The sequence below is a fragment of the Sarcophilus harrisii genome, chromosome 2, assembly GCF_902635505.1.
Source record: "Sarcophilus harrisii chromosome 2, mSarHar1.11, whole genome shotgun sequence".
In the NCBI taxonomy this organism is placed as follows: domain Eukaryota; kingdom Metazoa; phylum Chordata; class Mammalia; order Dasyuromorphia; family Dasyuridae; genus Sarcophilus; species Sarcophilus harrisii.
Genome location: NC_045427.1, coordinates 81,675,270 through 81,699,848, shown reverse-complemented (window position 1 = coordinate 81,699,848; position 24,579 = coordinate 81,675,270). Strand labels below are relative to the sequence as shown.

Genomic DNA, 24,579 nt, shown 5'->3' with positions numbered 1-24,579 from the left:
GGCTGTCTTTCCACAGCCTAACACCGATTATTCCCATCTTTTGAGGTAAGTAGATGATGAAGTATATGAAGTGCCAGGCCTGGGAACAGAAAATCTGAGTTACAGACCAGGCATTTAATCTCTTAGCCTTGTTTTCTTCAATTGTAAAATGAGGGTAAATAATACCAACTACCTCACTCAAATAAGCCTGTTTTGAGGATCAAATGAGAAAATTTTTGCAAAAAGTACTTGGCACAATGCCTGGGACACAGTAGACACTCATGTTATTTATTATCATAAGCGCTTACTCTGTTCTCCCATATCACAGGAGGCCTTCCTCCTTGCTAAAGCTGGTTCTTCTATTAATGCCCTGGGGTCCACTTTTTTCTGGAGGAAAGGGGGAATTTGTCCCTTCATTCACCCATCTTCAAACTCTTTATCAGCTGTTTCCTCTTTGCTTATCAACATACTAAGCTATCAATCAAAATGACAAGACATGACTAAAGTTTTAAAAAGGGCTTTATCTGGCCTTCCCCTCAACCTACTATCTTATGTCTTTGTCCTTTTTTTGTTTATTATTGCTAAACTTGTTTCTTCTTCTTTCTTCCCATTCAGTTATTTTTCAACCCCTTGCATTAATTTTTGACCTTACTACACTGAAAATATTTTCCCAAGGTTTGCAACAATCTCTTAACTAATAAATCTGATGGTCTTTTTAAAAAATTCCTAATCCCCATGATCTTTATGCATCTTTTCACCAAACAGCAATTATGTCCCCATTCTTGAACATTTTTATACTTCCTCTTTGGCTTATATGACATTGCTTTACTTCCAGGTTTTTCTACTTTCAAATCCTTAGTTCAGTCTCCTTTTCTGGAATATGAGCCACCTCTCAAGCCCTAAATGAGGGCATTCCCCCAAAGGTTGATCTACATGTAATGGTTAGATTACAACATGGTTAATCTACATCTACACTAGCTAGCTGTTTGTGTTACCATAATGGCAAAAGATGATTAAAGCAATATGGACATCTGTTCTCTCTTCCCTGCTCCCCCAATTCTACCCATCCAGGCCCCATCCCCATGTCAGGAACAGCAAATGGAGGCCCTTTATCCCTCTTGGCTTGACATTTAGCCCTCACATCCCTAGGAAGGAATTCAAATTTTCATTCTTGGATGTTCAGGCTCACTTCCCAATTGTGATCCAGTCCTCTACAGGGCCTCCATCCTATAGAGCAGATATGGCTCCTTATACAGAGCCAAATCCTGATATGGCTCACAAGGTTGTTGTAAGGATCAAATGAAATAAAAGCATGCACACAGTAGGCAATATATAAATGCTTATCTATACCCCCACCCCCTTTTCCCCTAATCTCCTTCCTTCTTACACTGATGATATTTTGGGGAATTACCACTGATAAAGATGCATTATTTATGTAAGACAGTGTATTGCGGGGCTCCCTCCCCAGCCAATGCACACCAAGTTTCTCCAAGGCCTCATCACTAGCCATTATGTTATGTCATTCCAGGCATTACCACATGATTCAGTTGATATATCCTAAAGCTTTTGGATCTTAATACCTACCTCACTACTGAACCTTACCATCTTTCAAGATTTTCTACTTATGTTGAGGCAGAATTGCTTCCAGATAGACTGGATAGTCCTCTAATTAGAGTCCAAGTTCTTTGAGAGCAAGAGCCATTTCAAATTTCTATATATATCCACAGTGCTTGGCAAATGATTATTCATTTATTCAGGCTAATTTACCAAACAGTAGTGGTAATAATTCAGTCTGAGAGTTGGCAATGAGGGCATAGACAAAAAAAAAAAAAAAAAAAAAAAAAAAAAAAAAAAAAAAAAAAAAAAAAAAAAAAAAAAAAGAGAGACATTTAAAAGTAATAAAAGTTTCCAATTTCAGATAAAAGAATACAAAGGCAGGAATAGCAGATTAATTCAAGAAATTAATGTAAAAATTAAAGGCTCACATGTGCAAAAATGTTTGTAGAAGCCATTTTTGTAGTGTCAAGGAACTGGAAACTGATGTCCATCAGTTGGGGAATGGCTGAATAAGTTATGGTATATGAAGGTAATGGAATTATTATTCTGCAGGAACCGATCAGCAGGATGATTTCCAAAAGGCTTAGAGAGACTTACATGAACTGATTCTAAGTGAAGTGAGCAGAACAAAGGGAACATTGTACACAGTAATAACATTATGTGATGGACTTGGCTTTTTCAACAATGAGATGAGTCAGTCCAATTCCAATAGACTTGGGATGGAGAGAGCCATCTGTATCTACAAAGAAAACTACGGGGACTGAATGAGGATCACAACATAATATTTTCACCTTTTTTGTTGTTGTTTGCTTGTTTTCTTTCATTTTTTTCCGTTTCATGATAAATGTGGAAATATGTTTATTAGTATTGTACATGTTTAACCTATATTGGATTACTTGCTAGTTAGGGAAGGGGGGGGGGGAGTGGAAGAGAAGGTAGCGAGAAAAATTTGGAACATAAGGTTTGCAAGGGCGAAGGTTGAAAACGAGCTCTGCAAGTATTTTGAAAATAAAGAGTATTATTTAAAAAAAAATTAAAGGTTCTAAGGTGAACTTTATGAATACAATTTCTTTATTTGAGGGTTTTTTTTTTTTTTTTTTTTTGGTGGGGGTTGGTCTTGGGATTGAACAACTAGAAGTAAACAACTCCTACTACTGCAGAACAACATTATACTGTTGCTTAGAGCAGTAAAAGATTAAGAAACATGTCCAGGGTCATATAGCCTATGTGTATAAGAGATAGGATTTTGACCCCTTTGAAAGTAACTCTATAACCTTTATGCCATGATGCCATCCAGGATATAGGATAACTTTTAAAAAAAATTAACTTTAAGTACATGTACTTCAATAGATTTATATAATCTCACTTCTTTAAGTTTCTCCTCTGTTGGGATTGAAAATCACACACATTATCTTGTAAGATATTCATTTACTATATCTTTTTAGATATCACTAGTACCAGAACAAGTATTCAGGCTGTTCATCTATTTTTTATTTCACATGTACTTTCTACAGGACTGAGTTTTATACATTTCCTTGACATCTCTAGATAAGAAATACACTGCAAACCAGGAAACTATACACAGCAACAAGACTATACAACAATCAATTCTGATAGGCGTGGCTCTCTTCAACAATGAGATGATTCAAACTAGTTCCACTTGCTCAGTGATGAAGAGAGCCATTTACACCTAGAGAGGACAGTGGGAAAGGAGTATGGACCACAACATAGCATTCTTACTCTCTGTTGTTTGTTTGCATTTTGTTTTCTTTTGCAGTTTTTTTTCTTCTTGATCCGATTTTTCTTGTGCAGCAAGATAAATCCAATATATGTATACATATTTATACAGTTAACATATATTTTAACATATTTAATGTAATGGACTATCTGCAGCTGGGGGAAGGAGTGGAAAATCTGAAACAGAAGGTTTTGCAAGGGTCAATGTTGAAAAACTACCCATGCATATATGTTTTTGTAAATAAAAAGTTTTAATAAAAAAAAAAAGAAGAAAAGGAAATACACGCAGCCCATCATACATCTCCTCCATTGCTCTTTAGTTCATCTACAACCAATTCTTTAGAGATTGTTATTTTAAGGTTCAAAACCACATTCAGCATCAATGAAAAATTAGGAATATTTATAAAGATGGATGTGTGTGTGAAAGACAATACCTGAGGGTCATCTAAAATCACTGTGAAAAATTTCCCCTGAGGGTCATCTAAAATCACTGTGAAAAATTTCCCAAATGCAATTCATGGCACTCTTTTTCTCCTACTGATTTCTGAGAGAGACCAGTTTCTTGTTCACATGCAGTGTCTGTTTCAGACACATGGTACTGATAATCTAACTCAATGGACTGGCCATCTGATTACATGTCATCACCTGGAGGATAGACATTTTTCATCCATCTGTTTTTCCTATGTAAGTTGGCCAATCTTCTTCTGAATATTTATGAAATTTACCAAAGACACCCTTTCATTTTCTAGGGCTTGATGGTATTAGCATCAAGAAGACCTCTAGAGGAATCCTGAAGATCTCATCTGGATCTTGAACAGTACATTCTTCATTAGAGGCAAATACTCTTGGAGAATATGCTTTATTCAGCATTAACAAGAGGAACATTTAACAATAACTTCTATCACTGCACTTCTCAAAGAATAATATATGGTATTATCACAGGCATAAGAGATTCCTTATAAAATGGGTTTCATTTTTTTTCTTTTACTAAGTTAAAAAATGTTTGATAAGAAACAAAATGTATTTTGCACTATAGAAAAATCATTTGACTGAAATTAATGGAATCAAAGATTTAGAGGTGGAAAAGAGCTTAAAAATCATTTATTGTATTTCAAACTTCTCATTTTATATATAGATAATGAAGAGAACCACTGAGATAAAATTCTTCAATTACATAAAAATTTATTAAGAGTCAACTCTATGTGTCAAGTATGTGATAAGCCCTGGGGATAAAATTAAGAAAAAGAGAGATGGTTCCTGCCTTCAAAATCTAATAGAGGAAGCAGAGAAACAAATGAAGCTGAAAAGTAGGAGAGGTAACCACCCAGGACTTTACCTGGTAGGGGAATGGTGTGCTGTAAAGTAGAAAGTGGAATTATATGAAAGGTTGTGAGCACTCTATAAGAGAAGACTTTGAGAGGATTTTAATGCTACAGCCCTCCAAATAGATATGAAAGGCAACTGAGGGTGACTTGATAAGATACCGAGTTTTAAAACTTGGTAGGATATGATCTGTATGATGAGCAATTATGCCAAAGGTCACACAGAGGATTTTAACTGAAATCCCAAGTCCAAAATCAATACTTTTCTAACTATCTCTAGCTGAATGCTAATGCCCCAATGCTTGCTTTATCTTTATCAGTACTTCCATTGTACCCTTAAAACTTTTCAGTATCTTCTTCCAACAGCACTATTTTCTTGATTACATACCTAGACTCCCCACTAATATCACACATATCTTTAAAATCTCTTTCCAAGGCTGGCTTTTCTTCCTACTTGTCCCTATCCAGTGAGTAGAATTAACATAGTTTTTGTTTTCCCCTGAATCCATCCAATTCACTAAAGTCTTTACCCTAATTATGGTGTTTGAGCATCTTGAGAGAAACTAGGAATTTTAAGAGGCAGCAATGTAAGTAAGGTGAGTACATTCCAGGATAGGGGACAGCCACTGCATTGAAAGGCATAGATATAGGAAATAGAGAACTGATTGATTGGATCACAGAATATATAAATAAATACAATGGTTAAAAAGCTATCAAGATTACTTTTGGCTACCGGGTAGTTTTCTTTTGACAGTTAAGTTAAATATTGGCATGATTAAAAAAGTTTCTGGGTTCTTTTGATGCTTTATTGTTCTAATACAAGTTAAGCTCATATAAAAAGGCAAAGTAAATGTAACAAAATGATAAAGATTAAATAAGGACTGGAATTAATAAAGATGAGAAGGCACATCCAGCTCATGCCCCCACCCCTTCTTAGGAAGATGGGAAGTCTACAGGTGTCACACAGTATACATGTTTTTGGACTTCTACCCCCCCCCCCAAATACTATTTGTCATATGAAATGGCTCTCTGAGATATAATTCTAATGATGTATGATAATGATGTGGATAATATCCATATAAACTTTAAAAAACAGATATATATATATATATATATATATATATATATATATATATATATATATGGCTGAAAAACTCAGAGTTGTGAAGACTTTTAAATGCCAAATCTATGAATTTAGGGTTGATCTTAAATGTATTAGGTAGTCACTAAAGTTTACTAAGCAAAGAATACATTCGATTCACTAAAAGGCTAAGAATGGAAAAGAAAGGAAGTAATGAAAAAGATTCCAAATCTTGGTGAAGAAAAAAAATATGTTTACAAGGTATAGGGACTAGGGAGAGCTTCATGGTCAGATAAAATAGTTTTATCTTTAACTACTGTTCAACATTGTTTTAACAACTATGAGTAAACAACTATGAGTAAAAACAAGACCAACAGCATGTCCATATACCTATCGTATATAACAGGGAAGGAATAAGATCATGGACCTTAAGTAGGCTAAGAAATAGGGAGGAGGTTAGTATGTTTGAAGTAATATGTATTTGTCTCCTGATAAAAAATGACAAATATGAAAAATGCAGAAAAGCAACTCAAATTTTATATCCTCGTTTAGGAGCATACATATCAACAAAAATAAAAACAAAGAATAAAACAATATTCAAAGCTTTTCAGTTCTGACTAAACTTTGGAAACTAGTCTTTTGCCTTTTTAGTGAGGGGAGATGTTATTCTATTTCAAACCAGTCTCTGGACTATGAAATTAGGAGAGAAAGCACCAATCCATTAAACCAGTTTTCTGTCTCTGTGGTTAGGGAAGAGGTAACTATTCCATCAGGCAAATCTCCAGGCTGGTCTTGAGGTTCTCTAGGTAAGAGGGGAAGCAATATCTCAATAGACACTAGACTCCTTCCTCCCAGGGAAAACGAAAAAAGTTAATTCAAATCTTCAGTTTGGTTTCTGAGCTGGAGGAAGAGGAGGAAAACCTTTAGCACTAAATTCCAGTTTCTTTGCATAACTATCTAAGGCCCTTAGGGACTCCACTTAGGTCAAAAAAAGCATATGGGCAATGAAAATCTAAGTACTTTTTTTCCCCCAATCAGTAACAACTCAACAGTCCCCTCTCCTCCCCCAAAAAAAATTCTGCTTTCCTAGATTCTGAACATCCATTCCCTTTCCTGAACACTGGATAACTTATTCTCATAGTCTTAAATCCACCTCTCTCTTCAAATGTCCTCATCTAAAGCTACCCATCCTACCCCTTTTATTATGATGCCAGGAATACCTATTTCAAAGTCAACAATCTTAAAATCTCCGTTTCAGGTAATGAGACCTGACATCCCCATGTCAGGCCACCCTTTCCAGCAATAGCTGCACTTTCATTCTTTAGCTGAAGTGGGGAAATTGGAACAGTACTTCACTCCCCATTCCCCCCTTTTACAGGTTCTTCTACCATCATGTCTCCTCCTTTGAAATTCACTCAATCCTAGTAGCTATTGTCTACCAATCTTCTAGTTAACTCCCCATTTTTCTCAATTAGTTTGGTAAATGGATCACAATCTTCATCAGTTTGCTAATTCTTACCCTCATACTAGGGAACTTCAACATACATATTAATATGCTTTAAACACCTTAACCTGACTAGTCTCAATTTACTCATTTCATTAGACCTAGTCCTTCACATACATAGAGAATGTCATCAACCACTTCCATGTTCATAAACTTTGAAATTCCTTTCTCTGTTCACAATCTATTGTCATTCTACCTCATCCTCTGCCTAGCAACCTCAAACCAGGGTTTCTTTTGTCTATACCTGGTCCTCTAATCTATTCACTCCCAGACCATCACCCTTGCAGTAGATACTCTCCTATTTTCACTCTTTTTACCTGTTGGTGAACAAGTTCCAAGTCAATAATGTCATCTTCTCAATCCTCTGTTATCTCTCATAGCTTATGTTATCCTATCATATCACTCACCAATTTTGCCCTGTCAAGTATCAGTTTTGGATCACTCTCACCATGTCTTCTCTTCTACACACATGTGGCTAAAATGAAGCTGGAGAAATATCACAATATCTTGCTGACTAGGTCTATATATTTTTATGTTATATATTCTGAATTGGGCCCTCCCTGCTTACAAGACAATCCTTTTATACCTAATTAACCATCCCACTCAATATAGTAGCTCTTTCAAACTTTTTCATTCCTCCTCAAACTTACCATATCCCACCCTGTTCCTGTTTCTCAGCAAAGAATAGTCTCATGTTTTACTGAAAAAAAAAAAAAAACAGAAGCCATTCACTAAAAGAAGCTCCTTTTCTCTTCCTCTCTTCATGTCAAATCACCCAGATGTATCCTATCACTATTCTCTTTCACCCTTGTCTCATTTCATATGTGGCCCTTCTTGCCAAGACAAATCCCTCAACATGAACAAGTGATCCCATTCCATAACACTGGTCCAGCACTTTGCCTATCATCATCTTCAATCTCCCCCTATTTATTGCTTTCTGACTATAAACTTGTTCATGTTTTGCCCCATTTTCAAAAAAGTCTCTTGTGTGATGTGTCCATGACTTTTATCTCTCTTGCCTTTTATGGCCACATCTTAAAAAGTCAAAAAGTCTACAACCATACCCCCACTTACATTCCTCTCACTGTTCTGAGCTATGGTCCACTGTCTGGCTTCTGATCTCCTAATTCAACCCAAACTGCTCCCTTCAAAGTGAGTTGCTGGCAGGCAAAGTAGATAGAGTGCTGGCAGGCAAAGTAGATAGAGTGCTGGCCTTGGAGGCAGGAAGACTCATCCTCCTAACATTAAATACAGTCTCAGACACTTATTAGTTGTGTGACCCTGGCCAAGTCATAATCCCATTTGCCTCAGTTTCCTCTTCTGTAAAATGAGCTGGAGAAGGAAATGGCCAACTACTATGGTATTTCTGCCAAGAAAACCCCCAGATGGGAACATAAAGAGCCAGACATGGCTGAAAAACAACCAAATAACAATAAATCCCTAGTCTAAAGTCCAAGAAAATTGGATTTTTTTTCAGTATTTCCTAACATGTACTTTATCTTAAGCTATTCCTTATACCTGTAAAGCCTTATTCTCCAGTACTATTTATGGAAATACTAATTAATCATCCTTTAAGATCTACCTCAACTGCCACCTCTATGAAAATTTCCCCAAACTTTTGCTCCTCAGCAAAAATGTTCCCACACTTCTGAATTCATGATACACTTTATTTCTACTTCTTTTATGTGTTCATATTTCACATCATAATTTTTTATATGTTTTATCTCTTCCATACTATAAATTGTGGGCCAAGTCCATTATTATTATTTTTTAAACCAAAAGTGTCTAGCATTTTTGTTATTGTTGTTTAATCACATTCAACTCTTCATGCCTCCATTTGCGGTTTTCTTGGCCAAAATACTGGTTTGCCATTTCCTTCTCCAGCTCATTTTACAGATGAGGAACTGAAAAACAAACAAACAAACAAACAGGATCAAATGATTTGCCCAGGGTCACACAACTAGTTAAGTGAGGCTGAATTTACACTATAGTCTTTCTGGCTCCAGGCCCAACACAATGTTTAACACAGTACTTTTTTTTTTTTTTTTTTTTAACAGTGGCATTAGAATGTTTGTTGAATGAGTGAAAAACAAATTCTGACAATAGTTTCTATGGATTTTCATTACAAGAAATATAAAATTAGTTTGAGGTTTTATACAGCACTAGTATCAAACTTAAAATGAAAAGGATCCCTATACTGATTTAGAAAACTACAAATTATTATTTTGCTAAATATTTCTCAATTACATTTCAAATTTGGTTCAGCGTGACCCAGAGTTTTGGGTCCTACAGAAGGCAAAAAATGGACCAAACTAAAACAAACTGTGAGCCACAGATTCAATTGCATATGAAACATTACTAAAGGTTTCACACTTTATATACATACATAATAATAAGAATATTATATAATTCAGAATATAATAACTGAAATCCTTTGAATGCATCCTTTTTGCTACTGTTGCCTTAATCATTATGGTACAGTATACCAGCCTTCTTCTATACACTGTAATTTAATTCACAAATCGGATACAATTTTATGTGCATGTGCATTATAATTGATGGATAAGAATCTGTCTCTAAAAAAAAAGACAAGTAATCAACCAATAAAAATTTATTAAAATATCTATGTCTATTAATCCGTGTTTCCCCAATTTAGCACAAAAGAGTCAAGTTAAACAACAGAGATAAATAACTGACTTCCACTAGGTACATGGTACTGCAGATACCCAAAAACATAAAACACATTCCTGCTCCTATGAAGCTTACAACATAATTGGGAAGAAAAATAGGTAATATTGAATTATATAGTCTTACCCTAAGTAATGGTTAAATTGCATGGGTCAAACTAAAGGCTGTAGGAGTCTATAGTAACATGCTGGAGAAATGGTTACAGATAGAAAAAACAGAGATACTCAAAAGTCACAAAAGAACATTACACCATATAATGATTCCTGAATTTTTTTTTTTTAACCTAAAACCCTTAAAAAGTTGTAATCCCCATTGCCATCAAAATTTTGTCACCCTTTTCTAATACACTTCCCCCTAAAAAACAATCCCAAAATAGTCATTCACAATCATCTTTATAGGTGCTATCACTAAGCAGCCAATTGAAGTTCAGTAGCTCATCTACTTTTGACTGCCAGAGTAGGTGTTTAAAGGGCGGAAGGGAAAAAGGTCAGGCAGTGATCTCATCTTATTCATGTAACCCACAGTTTACTGCCATTACCACCCCCAAACAGCTGTCTGGAATTCTCTAAACTCTTATATACAGAATATCCTTGGAACTTTTCCATCATTAATAGATATCCTTATTTTAGTTTAATAACTACTGACCATTAAAAACCAAGGAGACAAGAAAATAAGGTTAAAAATATATTATTAAATAGCCCTAAGTCTTTGTAGCTAAAAGTCATCCTATTAACAAAAAAAAACATACACAAGTAGGAACAATGTAGCTATTACCTTTGTAGAATAACAACCAAAAAAATGCAAACATTACCTCAGACCATATATATTAGAGAAAAACCAACTGCATTGTGGAGGGGCGGGGGAAGGGGAAAAAAGATTCATATTTTTCCATGGGAGGGGGAAAAGTAACCACTATATTTATAATTAAAAGGACCATCAAAACAATGCAATATTAAACATGAAGGAAAAAAAAGAATTTGGAAGAGATGAAAAATATTCAATAACTTGTGCTCCATATTTGATTTTATATACATAGTCAAAAAATGAAGAAACCCTATCTAATGTTCAATCAGTGCAAATCAGTACCATCTCTGCAACTTATACAGTAGAGCCTTAGAGAGTAGTGTGAGGCACTGAGACATTAAGGAATTTGGCCAGGATCACCCAATATGTATCAATCATAAGAAGAAATCCCTGCAGGTCTTCCCAACTCAGGCCTTAATCTCTACGGATTATGCTTTACTACCTCTCACACATAAGTATATGCAATATAAATGCAGGGTTTTAGAAGGGAGAGGTTGGTAAGGGAAACAAGAAAAGGATTCATGTTGGAAGTGACCCAGAGTTGAATTTTGAAGGAAACTAGAAATTCCAGGAGATGGAAGTGAGGAGAGAGTACATTCCTGACATGGGGAGGAGGAAGGAGGGAAACAAATATTTTATGCAAAGACACACAGTAGGAGATAGAATATGATGGGAGAAACAGCAAGGACACTGTGACTGGGCCATAGAATTTATGAAAAGAGTAAGACATAATAAGGGCTGGAAAGATAGATCGGAGTTCAGGTTGTAAAAGATTTTAAATAAGAGAGGTGTTTGTATTAGGTTCCAAAGCGCTAACAGCAACATCAAGGAATGCATTAATACCTGGCAATAGAATAGCCAAACCTGCTTTAGGAATATCACTCACTAGCAGAGACTATGCTTATTTCTCTGGCACAGCATAATGGGCCTTGTTGATAGTGGGCACTTTAATGTTTGTTGCTGTTTAATTAAATTGACAATGCAGGAAACACAGCATTTATAGAACAGAACTGACCTCACAAGGTTGAATAATTCAGGCTTACATTCTGATAGCTACTAGGTAAATTCAATTGCCCAGAGATGCTGAGGACACTACAATTTCCTTACTAAGGAAATGATTCAGAATTGCAGAATAATTCCAGTTTTATTCAATCTGATTTGAGGTCTCAGAAGAGGGTGAAAGAATCCAGAAACTGGCAAAAGACAATTTTGGGTTTTTAGAATAATAAATAGCTATAATTTACATAGAGTTTTAAGGTTTACACTGGATTTTAAATAGGTTTTATATTCACAACAAAGGAAGTACAATATTATTATCATCGTCCCTATTTTACAGATGAGGAAACTGACACAAACAAAAGTTAAATGATTTAAATAGATATAGCCTTAGACTAAGATTTTCCTAATTCTACTCTACCTATTAAAAACACAACTGAAATCCTATACTAACCACACAAGAGAAAATGGATGAAACAGAAATTGGCCGTAGGTGAAAAGGAATCAAGCAATAAGGATTTATTAAATACCTACTAGATGCAAGAAATTGTGCTAAGGCAAATTGTGCAAGAGATGCAAATACAAAGAATTATTCCTATTTTTAGAAAAATTCCTATTCTTAAGGAGGAAATTTTAAAAAAAATCAGATTTCTGCTACTTTAATTTTATAAAATCTGCAAGCATTTATTAAATACTTATTATGTGTCAGGGGCATAGGAAGTATATTACTATCAGTAAGGCACATTATAGTTACATTTTCAACAGAGGTGCTATCCCTATCCCGATTACTTGCAATATGATTTAGATCCTGTTGTGATCAATGCAAAAAGCCTAAAGGGGTAGTAGTATCTGCTTATGTGTAAGATGGGGCTAAGTGGCCTACAGAGGGATCAATCACAAAATAGCAGCATTAAGCAGCATTCATTAAATAAATGAGCTAAGTAAGAACACATTCTTCACTCACACCTGTTAAAACTATATTCATAATTATACTCATATGACTATAAACAGCACCTAGAAAAAAGCAAATTTTATTTTTCCTAGTATATCATTCATCTTGATCATAAATTTACTTTGCCATATAAAATTATGTATGAATTAAATATTCTTATAAAGATATAAATAGGACTGTACTAATAAGAAGCTTCAAGACCAAACAAAAATGAGTACCAAGTGCCAAGATATACTTTGACCTTAATTCTAGAGATAGAACAAACTTCAAAGAGAATAATATACATTACAGTAACATACATTACTGTATTGAAATTAGGATTTCCTTTTTCAAAAGTAGGAGGAAAATATCCATGCACTGATCCAAAGAAATTGGTGGTTCTACCTTGAGAAACATACTAAAATAGAAATCAATTCTGTCATTTTGGGATCAGAGAGGTAATAACCACAATTATTTGGGGAGGGTGAAATCTTTCAATAAAATAAAACTATTTGAGCCATATAATTTAGATCTATTTTTCTCGACTACTTAGTTTTCCAAACAAACAATAAATTCTCATTTAGCATAACATACACACATATATGTGTATATATTATAAACATATAAAACAGTAATAAGTACTTCTATTATTCTAACTTATTCAGCAACTTCAATAAAATCTAACACAAGACACAAGATTTATGAATGACAAAAAAAAAAAAAAAAAAAGGGGGGGGGAAGTATTAAAACACTTTCATCCATAAGTCCTTCACTCACATTTAGTTTGTTTATTCAAGATTGGGGGAGGGGCAAAAAACCCTCAACAGCAAACAAACTCAAAAAATTTAGCAGCAGGTGGCTATTTGAGTGAAAGGAAAACTAAATCCCATCTACTTCAACTGGAGGTTTTTTCAGGAAGTAGGTAAGTAACGATCCTTTTTATTTTCACTTTGCTCTCTGGTTCTAACAGAAATGGGAGCATCCATTTATGATTTTCGATATATGCTATTCAGGCTTTCCTTGGTTATGATTTTCAGTTAGCTCAATGACTCTTAGTAGTAAGTCAGATTATATCAAATGCAATAAAATCAAACTAAGCAACTATATATGTAGTATCATGGCACCTACACAGGACACAAAGGAAAAAAGTCATTGTTAATCCTAGTCCACCAGAAGGACTTCTAATTTGAAAAACCAGGATAAAGAAACACATAATAAAAGAATAAAGATTTTTTATTTGAAATGCCAAGAGATATTCTCATAAATACAGGACTTCAGATAAGTGAGAGTAACACATACTAGAGCAGCCAGGAAAAACTCAAGGAAAGCAGGATAAACTATGTTTTGAAGATAAACTATGTAAGAGTTAGAAAGATGGAAAGACAGTAATCTGAGGAGAGAGAATAGTAGCCTACTATTTAAAAGGAATGATATAGTGAATTCTCTCCCATGGAATGTTATTTCCTTCTCTTTCCAGACATAAATTCATAAACTGATATCAAAGAAATATTATAAAATACTAGTTTTACATAATCAGAAATTTTCTGAAGCTAAAATGCCAAAGTGTCTATGTGTTAGCTCTCCAATTAGACTGTTAAATCCTAGCTCAAGGACTAGGATCCTCTATCTCTGTATTCCCAGGGCTGCACATAACTGGTACTCATTTCAAAAAGACTCCCTCTTTCAATGGAAACTGGCACTCATTCTAAAATTTAAAATATCAGGGAGTTCAAGGGAAAGGGAAATTGTTCAGAGAAACTCCTTTAGGGAGATTTATAGTCTCCTGTCTTATGTGATATATTTGACATTAACTCATAACAACAACAACAACAACCATATATATGCATTCTCAATGTTTATACTTTTTCAGTTTTGGTAACTTCACACATACTTGAAAATTGGCATCCAGGATTAAAATAATTAGGTTTTTAGAGAGCAGAAACTACATTGGTAGTTCATTTGTTTCCTCACAGGGTCATAACATAGTACTAAACAAACTATGGGTATTATATATTTCATTGATGTATTGTTAAAAAGTTGCTGGGATACTTTGTAAAAAGATCTTTTTTGATAATGAATTATAGAGGTAATAAAATTTATTAGGTTACTCCAAAAAAAAAAAAAATATCCATCTAAACAATTATATTACAGAATCCCTGAATTCAAAGGGCCTATAGATGTCATCTAGTCCAAATCTATATCTGATTCATGATTAATTACCTTTTATCGCATTATCAACAAATGGTCACACAAGCCTAATTTTTTTTTCAACATCAAAGCCTTCTCAATACTTGAAAATAGTTGTGGTACTCCAAGTCTTCTTGAAGCTAAACATTGGCAATTTTTTCAAATGATCCTTAACAATGACATGATATAAATCTGACCTCAGACACTTAACACTTCCTGGCTGTGTGATCCTGGGCAAGTCACTTCACCCCAATTGCCTCAGCAAAAAAAAAAAAAAAAAGATGGAATGATAGCCTCCTCTTTAACCATCCTGGTTAAAGGATAAAATAAACACTGGCTGACTATATAGGGGAACAAACAATAAACATACAACCTCCAGTTTACCAATTTCCTTACTAAAATGTAAAACACAATAGTCTAGATATAATTTGATCAGGGCAGACATGTCTTTCTTAATGAAGCCGAAGACTTCAATTAACTTTGTTGATGTTTTTACTCTTGAATACACTCTAACAAATTTGTAGTCATTCAAACCCCCATAACTCCCCCCCACATTAAAAAAAATTTAACACATATGTATTAAACTACTCTACTACTATTTGCCAGGCGTTGTGCTAATTGTTCCTCCAACCATCCTGCAAAAAACAGTCCCTGACTTTAAGATAACTTGCTTCTTTCAAATCCGACTTCAGAAATTTACAAAGCATGTGACCTGTAAAAATCATTTTGTACAACCTGCCTACCTCCTTTTCCTCAATATAAAATGTGGATAATAATAGTACCTCTCTCAAAAGTTGTTTTCAGGATAAACACTACTTGTAAAAACATAGTATTTTGTGCATAACAGGTCCTTAATAAATGTTTAGTCCCTTACTTTCTCTTAATGGAGGAGACTAAGTGACATAGTGGATAAAATGTTGGGTCTGGAGTCAGGAAGAGTCATCTTCCTATGTTCAAATCTGGCCTCATCAGCTGTATGAACCAGAGCAAGTGTAACCTGAGCAAATTTGCCTCAGTTTCCTCATCTGTAAAATGAGCTGGAAAACAAAATGGCAATACTTCATTATTTAAAAAACCCCAATTGGGGAGCGCATAAAGAGTCAGACAAGATGGAAAATGATTCAAACAACACATATATAAATAAGGTGGATCATATATATAATAATAAGTTGGTTCATATATAAGATATGAACTTTAAAGGGGAAGGCTCAACTGGCTGGGGAGAGGGAAAAAGAAGGCCTCCTGCCAAAGGTGATTCATGAGCGGAGTACTGAAAGAAATCATGGATGTCAAGAGGCAGGGGAAAAGAGTATATTTCCTGTATTTGTGAAAAGGGCTTTTTCCATAGAAGTGTAATTTAACATTTCATTAAATTATACTTTATCTTTTTATATTTAACTCACTATTACAACTTGTTTAGATTTTTTTGAAGTCCTCCCATTTTTCATCATCTGTAAATTTGATAAACACATCCTGTCTTTTCCAAATTACTGATAAAAATATTAAATAGCATAGGACCAAGCACTTATTGCTACTAGAAGGACAATTTCATCCCAAATTGATGATGATCAATGACAGTACTCAGAGTCCAGCAACTGAGCCAAGATTTGAATCAGAATAATATCAGTATCATCTAATCCACATATCTCCATCTGATTAATAAAAGTGGTGACAAATCCAGTCACATGCTTTACAAAAAAATCTAAGTAAATAATAAAGCATTTCATAATTTACCAGCATACTAGACGGAAAGGGGGAAGGAAGAAGGAAGAAAAGGAGGTTAAGAAAGGAGGAAAAAAGGAAAAGGAAGTCATTAGGGAAAAAATTAAATTGTTTCATGAATTAATTCCCTGTGAAGTCCCAGCAGCCTCTTTAAATAGCTTCTCTTCCTAATGGTCATTATTCTTTGTGCCTTCAGAATTTCCTAGAGATTTCTTCACATCTTCCCATCTTCCTAAACAGATTAATGTAGAATTTTAATCCACTGTATTTATCCTCTCTCTGAATCTTTTATAAATGTAAAAGTGTAGAGGACCTATCAGACTACCTTGAACTCTCTTCTTTTTCTCATCACAAATTCTAGGCTACAACAGTCATTTCCTACTCTAGGGTTTCCATTATTTTCTCCTTTTATTGCAATTACAAGTAGGGCATTTTTATATAAAATACTCAGGCATTTCTAATTGTCTTGTTTGACAATTAATGTATGTTAATAAAAATGTATACACACACACACACACATATATATTTGGTAAGATAAGAGTTGGATTTAAGAGTAGTAAAGTTTATAGGTCTTTCAAGGTATATGTAAAAATGTTTTCAAGGAAAACTTGAGTTTACCAATACTGTGATGCTAATTATTATAAAGTTTTGTAAATTTCACAAATTCTTGTACATTTCCACTTTATCAATTATAAATATACAGCCATATCAATAACCATTTTTGTAGTTACTAACCTCATTTAATATGAACTTCAAAATAAATTCAGAAATGAGATTAATATAGTAATTTTACAATTTTTTTGAAACTTTATTAAACTTCTTTTAAAAAATCTTAAAAAAAAATTTTAACCTCAAAAACAAATAAATATGCTTTATCTAAAGTGTGAACCCTCAGGCAGCTAGTTGGAACGCTACCCCTGGATTCAAGAATATCTCAGTTCAAATCCCAACTCAGACCCTTAACCCTTAGTAGCTTGTATCACCCCTGGGTAAGACATTCCAATTGGGAAAGGATGAAAGGGAAGAAAAGGGAAGAAAAAGGAAGGAAGGACAAACACTGAATAAGAATAATTTGGGGACAAATTTTAAAGATTGGTTTTAAAATTTTAAATTATGATTGAGAGTCTCTAAATGTATTCAACTCTGAAGAGTTTTAATTTCATTTTTAATTCAAATTTTATTCAAGAGATATAATTTCATCAAGACCAGAAAGGTTTTTTTTTTTTTATCTTTCATATATAATATATATAAGAAATATATAATACATAACATATATAAGGTTAGTAAAGGTTTAGAAGAGAATATAGCAAAAAAAACTTAGTAAGGTATTGGGGTAGGGTTAATAGACTAACCTAAATTTCTTTGGGGGTGAGGGGTGGGGAGCATTTCCAAAGAGTAGTTCTTTAAAAAAACAAACCCATAACATAAATTAATAAACTAAGGCAAATACCAGTACACAAGTATCTGCCCACTAGTATGCCTGAAGATCTTCAGTTTGGGTTAGATAAAAGGCCTTAAATATGCTTTCCTGAACTAGAAGTAACACCAAGGGGCAGGTAATATTACAACTGAAAACTAATTTCTTCACAATCTTCTATTGTTTCAGAAAACTTAACACAAATTCTTGGCTGTAGTTAAAAATCACAAATTATACATACTAATAACAGTGTGCCCCCACTTAACAAAATTCAACTGAACAAACTCTGAAATTTAAAATAAAAATTAAGAGGCAGTTATAAGCAGATTGCTCACATCACAAAACTTATTCACCACAAAATTCTGTCAAATAGTGAGTCTCCTAAGGATTTTAAAAATCATATTTTAAATTCTTATTCAGTTCAAATATCTGCCAGAGTTTAAGCTGCTTATCTTTTAAGTAAAATTCACAAAACTTTGGCTATTTAGACCAATGTGAGAGTACTTCCTGGAATTAGGAAGACCTAAATTCAAATATGGCCTCAGACACAACTAGTTGTGTGACTCTGCACAAGTCACTTAACCTTGTTTACTTATCTCATCTACAAAATGATCTGAAGAAGGAAATGGTAAAACACTCGAGTCTCTTTGTCAAGAAAACCCCAATTGGAGTCTTAAAGAGTAACACAAGACTGAAATGACCAGAAGAACAATTCCAAGTCCTGAACTAAGATTATATATGCAGGAACAACAATTTGCAAATGTGTTAAGTAAGCTCATCAGTAAAATATACTATGTTATCACTTTCTTTCCCTAACCACATAACCCTCTTTAAGGTTTCAATTAGGATTGGGGCCTAGATTTACTCTTCCTAGAGAGACATAAAAACAAATACACAGCTCCTGCTGGGAAGTATCTTCCAAGAGCAGCTCCGGAAAACACTGCCAGGAACCATTTTCTTCCCTCTCTACTGTCATCACCTCCCCTCCTTAAGAAGCAGGCATCAAAGTATCTTTTCTGCTCCTTAGGTAACAAGGTCTCTAAAGAAAAAGTCTATTTACATAATACCCAAAGAAGGGAGTTTAAAAATGAAAGAAATCCAAATGCAACAATGGCTTTAATCCACTTTAAAAAGTTGAATCCCTAGACAAATTCCTGTGTAACTCTAAATCCCTCTTACTTACTTCAAAATCTATCTCAAGGGTTGAGAAATATCCCTCCACCACATTACCTTTATTAACTCTAAAGCAATTACAATTTCTAACTTAATGGAGCCAACTTCAGATTCAGCCTGGTGGAGTAAAAAGGGCCATACATAGCTTGAGCTGAAAGACCCAAGTTAAAACTCTGGCCCCAGCACATGCTCCTCCCCATCTGAATATGGCCAAATCCCTCCCTTTTCTAAGCTTCAGTTTCATCACCTGTGCACATAAGAGGGTTAGTTGGACTCAACCTCTATGCTCCAAAATTGCCATCCTACCAATTCACAAAGAGGCACCCAATATCTCTCTCTGAAAAAAGCAGCACTCTCAACCATCCCATGTGGGATTTTCCCATGATCTCTATAGTTCCTCCAGGCTTGGAAACTATAAAACTGCTCTTCATCGAACAACTGAATGGCGATAGCTCCCACACTTCCAAGGCATTCAAGTTGTATTTTGGCCTGGCACACATATCTTCCTTTAAATCTCACTACTGTTTTACAAATAAAGAGGACAGATTTGTTATCCAAATCCAAATATAGATTGAAAAGAGATCAATATAAGCTCTTTGTATAGTTGATGCCTCTCTAAATGAAAATATCCCAATACATGTGAAACTGGGTTAGAGAATGTGCAATGGGGTGCCTTTGTCAAAGTTAGTCTAAAAGCTTTATTCTCCAAGACTTTCTTCAGCACAGCCCCAATCTACTCCACACAAATTACTGTAATTGTTCCAAGTGAAGACCGTGTATGACTAATGAGCTTTGATATTTTGTGATAACCAACATTGTAATATACCGACTTGACGTTAATGTTTCCCGTTAAAACCATACTAGTCTCAAACTACGTGAATAGGGGAGTGTATGTGGCTTTTGACTGCCTCGTACCGTTTAACTAGTCAACCAACTAGGGTTTTTACAAATCAAAAACAGGGAAGGAAAAACCTAAAGCAGAGTGCCCTCCACAGAAAATACCCCGCAGCTTCTGGTCCCCAAACCTCAAAATGCAAATCCAGCAGCAGGCATCACATAACTGCAGCATCAGCTAGAGCCCAGTAACTGATCTGCAAGGGTATGATGGAGGGAGAAACAATCTGTACAGTCACCAGATCCCCCGGCCTCACAGAATAGTAATTCCAGACCCAGATCCCAGCTCTCTGCAGCGGCGGCCCGGAGTCTGGACTCCAGGCGACCGCGACACGATTCTCTCGGGGGTTCTTCATTCATTTCAAGCACAAGGAGTCAAAGCGAGCTCCCAAGTCCTCCTCAGCGCCTCCTCCCTAACCCCCTTCCTTCTTTCTCCCTTTCACAAAAAGGGAGATGGATTCCTTCCCTCCTTCCAGACGAGAAACCCCTAAGCGGGTCTGCTCCTCCCCAGACCCGCTCGCCAGGCCGGAGGGGCACTTCTGCTTTCCCTCGGATTCTAAGCGGGCTTCTGACCCCGCCCCCACCCCCAGGAGACAAGCTCGAGGCGGCCCCGGGCTGCACGGGATGCCTCTCACCTGGTACCTGGGCTGCACTTCCCTCCTTCCAGGGGGTGGGGACTGGGAGACGGGCCTGCAGAAAACTAAAGGGGTTTGCACCCGAAGGGGGGCGGAGGGGAGGTCTCCGCTTGGAGAGAGGAGGGGGAGAGCGGCCCCTCTCCCGGGCGAAAACAGCGGTCGCCTCTAGAGGAGGCTGTAGAGGGGCGAGGGGGCTGGCTGAGGGAGGGGGTTCCGGGGTCACCCTCCGGGCAGCGCGGAGCTGGAATTCCCCCTCCCCCCAGGAGTGGGAAGCAGACTAAGTGAGGGGAGGAGGGGATTCCCACCCTGGTGGGCGGGGGTTCGGGTCCGCCTCAGTCTCCGGCCGCACTCACCGAGGCTACCGGCGAAACCGTCCATCTTGCGGGCAAGGCGCAGGGATCGGGGCTCCGCGGGGCGGGCACTTCATTCAGCGGGGTAAGCGGCGTGCGCGCCCCGGCTGAGCCTGCCCCACTCGCTCGAGTCCTGCCGGGCTGGGCTGGGCCGGGCCGGGCCGGGCCGGGGCGGGTCCAGCTAGGGTCGCGTCGCTCGACTCCGTCACTCAGTCGATCCGTCCGGCCGCCCTTCGGTCGGTCGGTCCGGCCCGTCGAGACCGACAGCCCCACTCGCGCCCAGCCCTAGCAAGGATGGGAAGCCTCACTGGCCCGCGCTCCTCCCGGCCTCCCTTTCAGGCAGAGGCGCGCGCCCCGCCCCCCGCGCCTCACGTGCCGCCGCCACCGCCGCCGTCGTCCCTCCCCTCCCCCACTCCCACCCCCACTGCGAAGTCCAGCTTCCGACTCCTCCCCCAGGCTCTGACGGAGCCGAGGAGGAGAGCCAGGATAGGTCACATCGCCTCCCCCCTCCTTCCCTAGCCCACCCCCTTACAATCTTCCTGACCAACCGCCGGGCGACTCGATGCGCCTGCGCTCTGTGACCTGCGCCCCGAGCCGGCGGGAATAGTGCCGTTTCTGCCTCCGATTCCTCCTCAGTCTTTTCCCAAACTCACGAGGCACTGAGGCGGCTTTTCAGGCAAGCTGTCTGGAGAGAGCCTCGTACAGGCCACGGACGTGAAACTTCTCTTGAGGAGGTGGCGTGGGCCAGCGAGAAACTGAGCGAGCTTCGTCCTCCTCCGGCCCCTCCAAGTGCTTCCGCCATTGACGATTCCCAGAGGCGACAGAGCTCGGTGTGGGGACCGAGCTTCGGTTTTGGGGCCTGGTCGGAGAGCAGACTCCATGGGGGGGAGGGGAAAAGGGAGGTCTAATCCTCGGGTCCAATCAGTCTGGGGACTCCCAGTGTGTGAACTCCTTCCACTGGTACAGATCAACTACTCGCTTGTAACGAGACCCAGTTTATTAAGTGTCAGAAGCTAGATTTGAACTCGGGGGCTTCCTGAGAGAACAAACGGGAGAAGTAAGGTAACTAATAGTGAGGGAGGAACTCGGTTTTTCAGAACACTTGGCATGGGTGTGGGTAGTCTCTGGGAACCATCCTCCAATAGAAAGAACTAACCAAGGCAGTGAAAACGGGGATCCTTGGCTGCCCTTCACCTGATCATACCTGACTCGGCCCCACCATTCTAGCTGTAACCAAAATAAACAGACTTGTTGGCCTGACACTGACAGGGGATGTGATACATAATTACTGTATATGTATTACGTAATGCTCTAATACTGTCATACATAGGACTACAGGGTTATCTAGATGCAATGTTGTAACCAAAGCGCTGAACTTAGAATTGGGCCCCATTCTTGTCACTGCCCTACTGGAGAGCTAATTTAAAGTCCTACTGTGTGTCAGGCACGGTGCTGGCTACTTCACAACAATACTGGGAGGTAGATGCTATTATTACCTAAAACAATTCATTTTCTCTCTCCCGGCATCATTTTACTTTACCGGAAAAAAAACAAAATGGAGGGGTCGTCTAAAAAATGCCTGAGGTTTGGACTCTGCTGATTTGTGATCTTGGGCAAGTCCCTTATTTTTTTCTCAGCTTTAATTTCCTCTTAAGGAAATGTGGATGGTCATAAGGGCTTCCTTGGGTTTTAAGTTTTATTCTGAGCTTAATAAAATTTCTTTATCCAAGGTAAATATAAAAGAGATTATATATGAAACAGTCTTTTAAAAGTAATTTTATAAATTTAACATGTTTTCAAAACCTTTTTTTTTTTTTTGGATGTCATCATTGCTTTTCTAAATACTCTAGTCAAATAGAAAAACAACCCAACTCCTATAAAAGATAAGTATAATTAAAACTAATTCACAGTAACCAAAAATTTATTGTCACATTCTACTCCTTAAATTCCTCAGCATTCTTATCAGTGAAGTGGGTAGCATCCTTATTAACTCGTCTGGAATATGGTTGGTCATGGTTTAATCAGCATTCTTAGTTTTTATTTTATTTTTAAAAATTTACAATATTGTCATTGTATAAATTGTTCTGGTTCTGTTCAATTCATTCTACATCACTTTATACTTCCCAAGATTCCATAAAATCAACTCTTTCATCATTATTTCTCATGGAATATTACTGCTACAGCATTCATGTACTACAATTTATTTTAGCCATTTCCCAGTTGAGGAATTTATTTTTTTTATTTCTGGGGCTTGGAACAATGCCTTACTCATAGTATATACTTAATACATGTTTGTTGAATTGAATGAAGGGAAGTAACATAGGCAATAATAAATTTGGAAAAAATAAGTTAGAGCCAGATTGTGAAGGGATTTAAATGTTAATCTAAGGAGTTTACCTTTTAATCTTGGAGGCATTAAGGAACTACTAAAGAATTTTGCTTTAGGAACCTTATGCTTTAGGAAGAATTTTTTTTTGGCACTTCCAAATATTCCAAACCATCCTACCTTCACTCGGAGCATCACCCCCTATTTCCTCTCTAATGGTAAATTGGAAGTCGGCCCCTGAGTCTTTCAGTTCTCCTTATCTTTTTACCTTATCTTGCTGGGCCTCTTGTGGTACTTCCCCTTAATGTTCCACTTTTGGTAAAGCACATATCCTCCAGCCCCACTTTCAAACTTCTCTTAAATGTGTTGTTATCCCCCCAATAGAATTTAAGCATTTTGAGGTCAGGCACTGTCTTGGTAGTTGTATTTATATCACTAGCACTGAGTTCAGTACCTAGCACATACTAAGCAGTTAAATGCTTTATCAGTGTGTGGAGAATGAAAAGATGAAAGCCGAGAAACGTGGAGGATGTTGGGGAAGGCCTTTTTAATAGTCTAGGCAGAAGGTACTGATTGCTTGAACTAGATTAGTGTTCATATAAATGAAGAGAAGAGGATGAATGCAAAAGATGTGGAATTAGAGACTTCGTAACTGATTGGATATGGGTATTGAAGAAAAGGGAAATGTCAGGAATCGAGTTTGTGAGCCTTTCCTTCCCTCAGCAGAAATAGGGAGTTTTTTTAGTTGGTATTGCTATTAATTTTTAAATTAATTTGGGTAGGATTGTTATTAATCCTAATGGTTTTAAAATGGCCTAGAGAGCTTCTCAGTAATTAGACTGGGCAGGCCTGGTCATTTGCAAATGGAAAGGGAATAAGTATATAAAGCCAATTATGTGCCAGGCACTGTGCTAAGCATTTTTACAAATATCTCATTTGATCCTCATAACAGCTATGTGAGGTAGATGACATGATTATCCTTATTTTACTGTTAAAGACATTTGAAATGAACTTGTGTCTTTCTGACTCTAGACCCAGCTCTTTGGATTGTGCCAACTGCTGCCTAAATAGGCCTTTATAGCTACTCATGGATAAATTTCAACAATTGGATTGCAAAACTGTACTTGCTTAATATCTAGAATATAGAATAAAATTTTTTTAACCAACTGAAGTTTGTGAAATCTATGAATTCCCCTCCCGTCCTACCTTTTCCCCCTCAAAAGAACCTTTAAAGGACTTGACTTTTCCTTGTAAGCTTTGATATATGCTCTTGAAG

At 37.0% G+C, this 24,579-nt stretch overlaps 1 protein-coding gene across 4 annotated transcripts in view; it reads right to left on the bottom strand.

The window, feature by feature from the left end:
- EML4 (EMAP like 4) overlaps positions 1 to 21,354 on the bottom strand; it is a 144,282-nt gene extending 122,928 nt beyond the window's left edge. For all 4 annotated transcript variants that reach the window (XM_012540246.3, XM_012540247.3, XM_031950406.1 and 1 more), the window contains exon 1: positions 20,981 to 21,354. In XM_012540246.3, coding sequence (XP_012395700.1) covers positions 20,981 to 21,005 — 25 coding nt within the window. In that variant the 5' untranslated portion in view covers positions 21,006 to 21,354. The remainder of the gene's footprint in view (positions 1 to 20,980) is intronic.
- Positions 21,355 to 24,579: the final 3,225 nt, after the last annotated feature.